Source organism: Merops nubicus, unplaced genomic scaffold (genome assembly GCF_000691845.1).
Source record: "Merops nubicus isolate BGI_N331 unplaced genomic scaffold, ASM69184v1 scaffold32319, whole genome shotgun sequence".
Lineage (NCBI taxonomy): Eukaryota > Metazoa > Chordata > Aves > Coraciiformes > Meropidae > Merops > Merops nubicus.
In genome coordinates, this window is record NW_008633558.1 from 8,726 (window position 1) to 20,173 (window position 11,448).

At 40.8% G+C, this 11,448-nt stretch overlaps 1 protein-coding gene across 1 annotated transcript in view; it reads left to right on the forward strand.

Annotated features, from left to right (window-relative positions):
* Positions 1-11,189, forward strand: part of RAD50 (RAD50 homolog (S. cerevisiae)) — a 19,366-nt gene extending 8,177 nt beyond the window's left edge. The window contains exons 13-25 of the mRNA XM_008948300.1: positions 261-498; positions 1,484-1,673; positions 2,078-2,204; positions 2,385-2,578; positions 2,812-2,922; positions 3,484-3,576; positions 3,662-3,775; positions 4,547-4,674; positions 5,452-5,676; positions 7,681-7,766; positions 8,149-8,291; positions 10,519-10,652; positions 11,003-11,189. Of these exons, the coding sequence (XP_008946548.1) occupies positions 261-498; positions 1,484-1,673; positions 2,078-2,204; positions 2,385-2,578; positions 2,812-2,922; positions 3,484-3,576; positions 3,662-3,775; positions 4,547-4,674; positions 5,452-5,676; positions 7,681-7,766; positions 8,149-8,291; positions 10,519-10,652; positions 11,003-11,189 (1,970 nt within the window). The remainder of the gene's footprint in view (positions 1-260; positions 499-1,483; positions 1,674-2,077; positions 2,205-2,384; positions 2,579-2,811; positions 2,923-3,483; positions 3,577-3,661; positions 3,776-4,546; positions 4,675-5,451; positions 5,677-7,680; positions 7,767-8,148; positions 8,292-10,518; positions 10,653-11,002) is intronic.
* Positions 11,190-11,448: the final 259 nt, after the last annotated feature.

Sequence of the window (11,448 nt, forward strand, 5' to 3'; positions counted from 1 at the left end):
CTCCTGCTCTGGAGAGATTCCAAACCTGCCTGGATGTGACCCTGGGCACCCTGCTGTGGGTGAGCTGCTGGAGCAGGGGGGTTAGACCAGATGATCTCCAGAGGTCCCTTCTAACCCCACCATGCTGGGATTCTGATTTCCAACCTTTGTAATTTAGTGGGTTATAATTTGTCCTCCTTTATGGTGAACAGGTACCTAGTTCAGGTCTGGTCATGCTCTTTTTATTCAACAGAAAGCCTTTTCTTTCTTTTTTAAACCAGCTGTGCTTGCTGGAGCCACTGCAGTGTATTCCCAGTTCATTACACAGCTGACAGAGGAGAACCAGTCCTGTTGTCCAGTTTGCCAGAGAGTTTTCCAGACAGAGGCTGAGCTGCAGGATGTGATCAGTGACCTGCAGTCCAAGCTGAGACTTGCTCCAGACAAACTCAAGTCTACAGAGGTTGAGCTTAAGAGGAAAGAGAAGAAACGTGATGAAATGATGAGTCTTAAACCACTCAGGTGAAGTATTCAGCAAACCCCTGTTGTTACAAGCTGTTTTCTTTCAAATGCTTGGGTTTTTTATTATTAAAAATTATGCAATTAGCAAGGAGGCTTTATTTTAGGGCTAGTTAATTTTAAAAATCTCATTTTGAGGCAAATACTTTGTTAGCATCTGTTCTTTGTTCATTTCAACTTCACTATTAAACTGGTTTCTATTTTTGATATTTCTGGCCCTTTTTAGGGCTTCTTGTAAGAGTGAGGCAGAAAAAGTGGTTATATATTTACTTTTTACAGATTATTTACACTATTATGTTGTGTTTACACTATTATGTTGTGGTTTTGGTTTGTTTTTGTTTGTTTTTTTTTTAATTGCAGGTTAATACAAAGTGTAGGTAATATTAAACTCAGAAAAGGTGCCTATAGTATTTTCTAATTTCCAGGCTGAGTTAGTCTGTATTTTTAAGGCTATGAAAATACTAGACAGGCTGTGTGGTTATTGCCTCCCTAAACATAAACAACCAACACTGGCCCTAAAGAGCTTTTTGATTAATTTTTTTTTAGCATATAAACAGCATTTAAAGTAAGAGCAGAGTATCAGTTTTTCTCAGTAGGTGAAGAGGCTCCAGCCTCAAGAAATTTGCTGCCTGTTGCTCAGAGAGAATTTGGAGAGTTTGTGTTAGAGGGTAGAGTTTCCTTCACAAGAGGGCACTCCTGTACAGCAGATTTAAACCCTCTCATGAGCTCTTGCTGTAATTAAGCTGAAAACCAAAAGAGATTTTGTTGGTTGGTTCATTTCATCTCCTGTGTCTAAACTGAGGGATTTGTTGCCCTGGCTGGGTGTATAACTTAAGGTCAATTGAATGTGGGCAAAGTTAAGGGGATACTATTGTGGCTAAATTTAGTCTTCCACTATTAAATCATATCACAGATTTAGTGATCTTTAATGTCTTGAGCTTGTGCTGCTGTTTTTGACAAAGGAAATGTCATGGATTTGTATTTTCAGGCAAACTGTGACTGAACTCCAAGATAAGGACATACCAAACTTGAGGAACAAGATACAGAATGCAAACAGGGATTTGACAGCCCTGAAGGGTGAGATAGAAGAGCAGGAATCCCTCCTGCAGACAGCTCTGTCTGAGGAGGATGGTGCCAAGGCATGTTTACAGGATATAACACTCATGGAAAGGTACCAGGTATGCTTTGGCAGTTTCTTTTCATGTAGAAGGTGATACTTGCTGGCATTTAAATATGTAGTTACTCAACAATACAACAAAACTTTGAGGTGTTAAGACTTTTGCAGCAAAGGAAAAATAGTATAGAAGAAAACATAACTTAGGTGAGCTCAGTACTAATAAAACTTCAAGCTTTATTTCATTTTTTTCTTCTTTTGAGGACCACAGAGTGGGAATTCCAGCAGCCTGTGGGCTGACATAACCTTACTGCTAGTGATGCTGCATTCCTCCAGCAGAGCAGAAAAATTTGAAGGTCTTGGGTCACATGTGCCTTGAGCCCCTGGCTTGTTCTTGTGTGCCAAAGATAAAAAATACATTTTTCAACACTAGTACAGTAGTAAAAGTACTTTTCCTTATACTTTCAGACTGACATTAGAGATGTTGAACGAAAAATTGCTCAGCAGGAGGCAAAGCTCCTAGGAGTTGATTTAAGTAGAACTGTTCTACAAGTAAGCCATGAAAAACAAGAGAAAAAACACCTGTGGGATACAGGTAGGTCATAGGAAGATGGTATTTCATCTTTATATTGACTTGCTGCCCTTATAGATAAATGAAAGTTTACCTATATTTTAGGGGGGGTCATTGATTTAGAATTAGAATTAATTTAGGAAGGCAATAAACGTGTTTAATAACAGATGGACTGTTTCACTCTGAGTTGGTTTTCATCTGCAGTGACTGGTAAAATTGAACTCCATCAAAAACACAAGCAAGACCAGCAAAATCAGATTCAGCAGCTGAAGAGTGCAGTGAATGAGCTTAAAGCAGAGAGGCTGCAGATTTCCAGCAGCATGCAGCGTCGGAGGCAGCTGGAGGAACAGACAGTGGAGTTAACCACTGAGGTTCAGTCCTTGTGCAGAGAGATCAGGGTAGGAAATGCTTCTGATTGTTAACCTTTAGCTTTGTTGTCCTGGGGAAATAAACCCCAATTTGTTCTATTCTGTAATCCTAGAAAATATTGAAATGTTTGTCCTGTTCTGGTATTGCATTGGGAATATCCAGAACTTTAATACATATATCATGTGGCTTTTTTTTACCACTTGAAAAATTGATCTTAAAGGGAATGAGAAAATAAAAAGGGCTTTCTTCAACTGCTTTTCAGGAAGCAAAAGAACAGGTATTTCCTTTGGATGCAACTTTACAAAAGCTGCAGGAGGAGAAGGAGGATCTGGTGAATAAAAGGGCTGCAAGTCATAAAGAAACACAAGAGAAGGTTTGTTTGCTTTGGGTGTAGCTGGGGGGTAGGATTATAGATCTTCCTTCAGGCGTGGGTGGAGGCTGTGGCAGTGAGTTTGCTTTCAGGGAACAGCAGTGACTTCAGCAAATGCTTCAGACTGGTGCAACCTTTAGGGAAGAAAAGGAACCTAACCTAGTCAGGAGATGAACTCAATTCTCCCCGTTGACAAGACTGTCAAAGATTAATTATATTTGGTGATATTTAGTGACCAGTGGTATTAAAAACCCTTCCCAGCAGATCTAAGAGAGATGGAAAGATGGAATGTAACCTGGCCAGGAGACAGACCTGTTTCCTTGGGTGGAGTGACCCTGGTGTGTAAGGACAAATGAGTGATTGACCATTTGTTTTGGAAAATATTTTTGTAGTAAAAAGGAGCATCTGGATTTCAAAAGCTGAAGGCTTTATTGGTAAATTAAAGGCACTTATTCTAAGGGATTGTTCTTTGACAATAGTGTTATCCAGTATCTAATCTTTGAGAGAGGGTGTGTTAGTTCTGGGACATAAGACCTTACTTAATTTGAAATGTTTTCCTTGCAGATAAATGGCATCAAAGAGAAAGTTAAGGATATAAACAAGTACATGAAAGAAATTGAAAACTATATTCAGCAAAGAAAAGATGACTATAAAAAGGTAATCTAAGAAACAGTCAGGAAAAAAAAAAATGGACACTAAAAGCACTCCTGTGTTTAAATCATGTACTCTTCTATTTCTTCAGCAAAAGGAATCTGAACTGGATGAGGTCAACTCCCAGTTAGCTGCCTGTGAGAAACAGAAGGAAAAGATAAGTAAAGAGATGGAAACCATTCGACAAGATATTGACACTCAAAAGGTAGATGTGTTGTGTTACAGTGAAGTATGTTCTGCATAGTTGAAACAATTTCTGGGTTGGGTTTAAGACTGCCTAGATCCATAGTGGTGCAAAGTTTGCCTCCTTCTGGTTTATTTAATCAGCTGCTAGTCAGAATAGCTGCTGTCCATACACGAGGCTGAAAAATTTGCTCAGAATTTTGTATATGGAAAAGCAGATGCATTTTAAAAACCCTCTTATCTCTATTTTTGTGGTATTTCCAAAAGAGTTAAGTGTGTTGGGGTAGTAGCCAGGATTTTCAAAAGCATCTTTTTGTGGAGAACACAGCTGTCTGAAACAGAAGTTGCTAGTTACTCCAGATTGATCATGTACTTTAAATTCTTGTGTATTCTTCTGTATATTTCCAATAGTGTTGACATTCTTTAGAGGGAAGGTGTGCACCCATTCTACCCCACCACTTACTGTCCAGCTTTGAGATCTGAGAGGGGAGGGGACTTTGCTAAATCTCAACCTTAAATTACCCACCCAATTTGGAGCACTGATTCATTGTCACACACAGGATCCCCCTTGTGTTTGCCTGTGATGAGAAATACTGTGTTATTTCTGACTGAAATATGAATCAATACTGCTGATTTCATTATACCCCACGTCTAGCAGAAGAGAAGTTCTCACCGTGATGATTTTCATTCTTGTCAGTTATTTTCTGCTTGAGAGTTGTGCAGAACTAATGCTTTGTGGTGGAGGATCAGTGTACTGAAACATGCTCCAACTTGTTGCTGTCTGTGGAGGTAGATCCAGGAGAGGTGGCTAGAGGACAACCTCACTCTGAGGAAGCGAAACGAAGAGCTGAGAGAAGTTGAAGATGACATAAAACACCTTGTGAAGGAGATGGGAGAAATGAAAGTCCCACAAATGAAAAAGTAAGTGTCTTCAAACCAGAATGGCATGTTTGGCACAAGAATTCAGGGAATATCTGAGTGTAATATTCATTGTGTGTTTCCCAGTCCACCTTTCTCCCCATTCACGGGGACCAATTCCTTCTTCAGACTCATGTTAGATAATATCCCTGTGGTGACAACATAAATGACTCTGCAATGATCCAGTGCTTGTAGCTAGAAACACGTGTGCCTGTACCTGTTCCCATAAAAGCCATTTTTTAATAACTTCCACTGCTAAATCTGTATTTGAAAAGTAATTCATGTCTCTGGATAAGAATATTCAGGTTTCAGTTTGTCTGCTCAGCTAGGTCTCTGCAGTAAACTTTATATCCAGTAGTTTAATATAAATTGCTTATATAATAAACACTTTTGAGAAGGAATTAGCCCTGTGCTGGTTCTTCTGTGTGAACTATTTATTTAGCTTTCTAGAGGTTACCCAGTGAATTCATTTTACCTTGCTCACTATCCTAATTCAACTCCATCTATGTAATTTTTTGTGTTTCTGAGTGTAGTACTCTGGCATTTGAACTTGGTAACTTGCTTCTCCCACTCAGAATAGGGATTTGAATATGTTCATAACAAACTTTAAAGTATTATTTCATTAATGTCTTAATTTCAGTGATAGCACTATGATTTTAACAGTTACAGACTAGTTGCAATATAATGAGCTCCTGTCTAACCAGAACCTGACCACCCTTATTCAAAAAACTTGTGACCCATGAAATGTGAAAGACTTAGGTCTCCATTATGGTTTCACAGTGAAAAAAACAATTTAGAGGAGAGAATAGAATCTCTGAAAAGGAACCACCACCTTGCACTCGGCCGCCAGCGGGGCTTTGAGGAGGAGATCGTTCGGTTTAAACGGGAGCTTCGAGAGCCCCAGTTCAGGGATGCAGAGGAGAAACACAGGGAGATGATGATTGTCATGAGAACCACAGAGCTGGCAAACAAAGACCTGGACCTTTATTATAAGGCTCTTGATAAGTAAGTATTGTTGCATGTAATGAACGTCTTCAATGTTTTAGTTTTTTATTACTGTTGGTAACCGGGGTGCAAAAGCAGCTTTTCATTTCACACTTTCCAGGGTAACTTAGTGAGTTCCTGGAATTCTTTGAGAGAGGTCATTATTTCTCTGTATAAAAGCAGGCATTTAGATGTTAAGATAACATAACACACTACAGTTTTTAAAGTAAATTAATAGTAATATACTACAAGCTGCACAAGATTGGTAGGATGGGGGAGTTTACATAATATAGATAAATACAGTGCTGGTAATAACTGGAGTTTAATCCACTCATAGGTAAGTCACTTCAAGGCATTTTTAGGGAGCTTTTGTAAAAACTGCTGATGGGTTTCTTTTCTTCCTGTAGTTTTGGTGGGCTTTGGTTTTGAGGGAATTAGAGGGCAGTTTACAGGCTAGGCAGTGGATATTGGGGAGAATGTTTCTTAAAAGTCTGTCTCGTGCTATCTCAAAATAGATAAACTCCAAAGTATGAGTTCAGAAGAGGCAAAATCTGTGTTTAAATCCTTTGTTATTAATCCAGGTCTTTCATGCAGTCTCTCCTACCACCATCATTTCTGTGGCAGTATATTTTAGCATCTTCTGGTCCCATCTTAATGTGAATAAGATATGCTAGGTAGATCTCTTGTTCCCCATGATCTTCTCAGGTAAACAGTTCTGTTTTCATTAAAGAGTTTTACACTCTAGAGGTGTTCTTTCCCTTTTTCCAGTGTGGGTGGTTTTGTGCTTCTATTAGAGAAGGCAAGATCAAAAGAAACATCTTGCATTTGATGGAAAGTAGTAAACTTGGTGATTGTTTCTCCTTCCTCTAGAGGCTTGTTTTCTAGTCTTGGACTGACTGGCTAAAAATAACATCTCAAAATGTGAAAACATTTAAAGTTTTTACTTTGGGGCTCCCAAAAAAAAAAAAAACAAAACCCCTGTGTGGGCAGTTACTAAAGAGAAAGAAAGGGACATTGTAGCTACTGTATGAATTCCCAGTGCACTCATGTCTTGAATATAGTGTGGAATTTTGGTCTCCTGTACTAAAGAGTGCTGGAAGGAGCACAGAAGAGCAGTAACGTGGTTGAGGGTACAGTGTAATGGTCAAGAAGAGAAACTAAACAGATGAGAAGTTTCCAAATTGAAAAGGCAGTCTAGAGGAACCCTATTTTAATGATAAAATAAATGAAATTAAACATAATACTGCATGCAAGCAAATCCAGCATTTATTTTGTGATGATCTAAAGCATTCAGAGCATGTATAATTCTTCCCTTTCAGCTTAAAATGGAAATGCATTCCAAGAATTTCCCTTTTAGAATGCAGAATCTTTATGTATGATATCAAATCATCTATTGTTTCTATTTAAGGCAAAACAGGAAATCAGTCTTGTAATTTCAAGAAAAATAGATAAGCATCACTTATTGGTAATCTTCTGAAAAATCAGTGAGACAAAATGCTAACTCTAATGGCCAGAGGTTGAAAGCTGTATCTGTAGCTGGGAAAACCAACATTTTGGGTGTTCTGTGCTGTCAGCTGATCTATACTGACTTAATATTTAGAAGTTTTGATAAATATTGATGAGGAGTGCATTCTTGGGTTCAATTAAGTAAACAGTTTGAAAGCATTTTCTTCAGACTGAACAAATCCTGTTGGTTGATACTTCAGTATTCCCCAGAACAGGTGGGAATAGTTCCAGTGAGAGGGGATGTAGGAAAGGCACATGTACAAGTCCATTTGAGAAGTATGTTTTATTTCCACCATACTTTTTGGAGAGAAGACATTGGCATAAATTGAGCAAGCATTTTTTCATTCCAGAGTACTTTTTGTTCAAAACTCCAGGTTAGAAATGTGGCATCCTGTCCTTTCTGGAATGCTTCCTTAAGGAATCATCTGCTATTGCCACCTTCCTCAAAGCTCCTGTAGGTCCACAGCAGTCCACGGTTGCACCTGTAACAATTTGCATTTTTTTGTTGCTCCTCTTTAGAGCAATAATGACATTTCATAGCATGAAGATGGAAGAAATCAACAAAATAATCCGTGACCTTTGGCGAAGCACCTACAGAGGACAAGGTAGGTAACTGGGTTTTTTTTTCAGTTTGAGGGTTCAAAATATGGAAAATCCAGGATCTGAAGGGAGTTGGTTCCCTTCTAAAGTCTACACCTCTTGTTCACCACTATAATCTTATTATTACACATTATGTAGGATGTTACAGGGTAGATAATTTCCCCTTTTCCCTGTTTTTCCAAGGTAAGGTTTCCTTGAGACAGGGCGACTGCATGAGTTCATTCTTTCTATATTGGAAAAACTAGCTTCAAAGTTGTATCTATTAGTGGGAGTTCTGAATAAAATTGTTGTGGTTACTGCACATTACACTTCTCAACTCCTGTTAATCCTCTGATACTCTGAAAGATTTTTTGATTCCTGCAAAGCCTGTCTCCTGATATCTTTCAGATATTGATTATATAGAGATTCGCTCGGACGCAGACGAGAACGTCTCAGCCTCTGACAAGAGAAGAAGTTACAATTACAGGGTGGTCATGATCAAGGGAGACACAGCCCTGGATATGAGAGGAAGATGTAGTGCTGGGCAAAAGGTAACAGGCTGGATTTTTAATAAACAGGATTTGGAAATCTGACTGAGGTGAATGCAAGAGAGTAACGTGTCCTGAGGAGCCCCTGAGGGCCAGGGGGCCCCAGCTCAACTGGACAGTTCTGTGCAGCCTTCCCTCACAGCCTGGGGGTTGCTGACTGTGCAGCATATGGTTCTGAGCATCTGAACCCTATTTTGGCATGCCAAAATCCATTCTTTCAGTTAAGGACCAGGCTGAGTCCCTAAGGAGTAAAGGGTTCAACTTCCCTCTCCCTTCAAGTCCCAGTCCTCCCAGTCTGTCTCTTGCTAGTTTCCACTGAAGCTTCCATAAGTTTCAGGACTATTGAATTGCTCCCATTTTGTTTTCCTTCCAGAGGACTGGCCCTTGGTCTTCTTTTCACAACTGCATCAGCCTCTGAGTGTGATACAGCCTCTTTTTTCCTCCAAGTTTCAGTACTCTGCTGCTGAGTGTAACCTCTCAGTTCATGCCACCACTTACCCACCGTGCCACACGTTCAGGTGTCACCTTCTGTCTTGTCCCTGTCAGCTCTGGGCTCTGCCCTCTGGCAATAACACACACTGGCCAAGTGGCTGATCCCACACCTGCCTGGGCAGTGCCAGCACACAGGGGTTCATCACAGTTCACCACACCACTTTCACTTGTTGAGCCTTGAGAGTTATTGTTTCCACCTGCCTGTTATGTTATGACAAAGCATCTAAAATATTTTTAAGCCAGAGAAAAGAACCAGCCTTGTTAATCTGCCTCCAAAAGCAGTCTGTATTTTTTGTTTTAAAGAGCTGAGGCATGGGAAAAAAACATAATCATAGAATGGTGTTGGTTGGAATAGACCTGTAAGGGTCATCTGGTCCAACCCCCTGCAGGGACAGGGACATCCCCAGCTAGAGCAGGGTGCTCAGAGCCCCAACCTCCCCTGGGATGGTTCCAGGGATGGGGCAGTGACCACCTCTCTGGGCAGCCTGGGCCAGGGGCTCACCACCCTTGGTGTGAAAAATGTCTGGTCTAAATCTATCTGGTCTAAATCTCCCTCTTTTAGTTCCAAACCATCCCCCCTTGTCCTGTCCCAACAGGCCTTGCTCAAAAGATCATCCCCAGCTTTCCTGTAGGCCCCTTGAAGTTCTGAGCAACACGAGCAGCCATTTGACACTGGGCATATTGATTCTGCAGCTTGGGCAACCAAAGCTACCTGCAGGAAACAGCTTCTTCCTTAGAGGAACCACTTCCATCAGAGCAAGCAATCTTCCTAAACACAGAGGGAGTAGAAAGGGACCAAACTACAGCCCAAGCTGCTCTTGGGGTAGAGGCAGAGGATGAACTCAAGGAGTGGAACAAAATGCTACACCCCGTTTGGAAATGCACACAGCAGTGGGATCGTGAGAGGATATTCTGTGAGGGGATGAGTGCTGTGCTGTTGCTTGAATATGAAAAATGCTGTCAAATTAATTCCCACCTGAGCCTAGACATGCACTTGGTTTTGAAAATTCCATAACTTGGGGGGGGAAATCCAAATCTTCATCTAAAACAGCAGTATAGGCAAAAACTGTGTCCTCTCCTGAAGCCGTCTAGGATGTTACGTTAGAGTCCTATGTAAACGAGAGTGAAACTTGTGCAGTTTGTTAACTTCCATTCTGAGAATTCTTCTTTTGATTGTGAGCTGTGATGCCAGCAGTTGTGATAATTGGAAAGTATTTTTGGCAGCTCAGTTTCCATCGAGTGTTCCGTCGTTTTCACTGGTTCAGGAGGTGTAATGACAACTTGGTTAGGCAGGTGACTACAAAACGAACTGGTGAGGTGGTGAATCCTGCTGTCTCCAGGTTTGGTAAGTAGTCAGGAGCTCAGGAACTCCGTGGTGGGGCTACAGGTATGAATTTCCACCATCCCTGCAGCCGTGGGGTGGGGCTTGAACAGAGGGGTGGGGGTGAGGAGCCCACAGCGTCGTGGCCTCCTGACCTCCCGTTGGAGTCCCCACTTCCAGTGTCTCTTGGAGTGTTTGGCTTCTCTGGTGTTTTTCCAGCAGTACTTTGTAGAGTGGATCTCTTCATTCCAGCTTGGAGTTTTAATGTAGTTTTTAATTTTGTGAACTATCAGTGCATCCTTCTATAAACTTCAGGTGTGGTTTGTTACAGCATTAGAAAAAGCCTGTTATGTGTAGTTTCTCCAGAAACACTTCCAAGAGTGAGGGTTTGTTGGTGTTTATTTTTTTCCCCCTTAGGTGCTTGCTTCTCTTATTATTCGTCTGGCTCTAGCAGAAACATTCTGTCTCAACTGTGGCATCCTGGCTCTGGATGAGCCCACGACCAACCTGGACCGAGAAAACATCGAGTCCCTGGCACATGCCCTGGTGGAGTAAGTGATGTCCTCTTGGGAAGCTTCAGGATGGGTGTTTTTCAAATGTTTATGCTAGTTGGCAGAAATTACTTCTGCTTTAAGCTGGTATATTGCTGTAGGCATCTGCAAATACACCTGCAAAGCAGTAGCCTTAGATTCCCTCTCCTCTCTCTGGAAGAGGAAAGGATTTCTTAACTCATCTGGGATTTTTGATGTGGGTAAAGAGGGTTGCTAATTCCCATTGGATTTCTTGACAGTTCATGTCATTCATTACCAAGAATTAAATATTTTTGTACTACATATTTACAAGTTCTGAAAACCTCCAGTGCCATTCAGCTGAGCACACACTAATTAACATCTCTTTGCAGGATAATCAAAAGCCGCTCCCAGCAGAGAAACTTCCAGCTTCTGGTGATCACTCATGATGAAGATTTTGTTGAGCTTCTGGGCCGTTCTGAATACGTGGAAACCTTCTACAGGATAAAGAAGAACATTGACCAGTGCTCTGAGATCATGAAGTGCAGCGTCAGCTCCCTGGGCTCGTATGTTCATTAGAATTTCAAGTAATTAACTACTATACACTGGCTTAGCTGCCTGAGTTGACAGAGCTCAAATTAAGGCATCTGAAAATACAGTTGTAATACTTTTAGCCAAAACCTGAAACTATTAGACTTTTAAACTTCATATCTTTCCACATGTTTCTGTGCCTGGGTTTAAGAATCCACACGATTTGGAAGAATTTAAATGACCACAACACAGTAAACTTTTAGATGTATTTAACTCTTTAGAAGTCAAAATAAAATGGTGCTGTTCT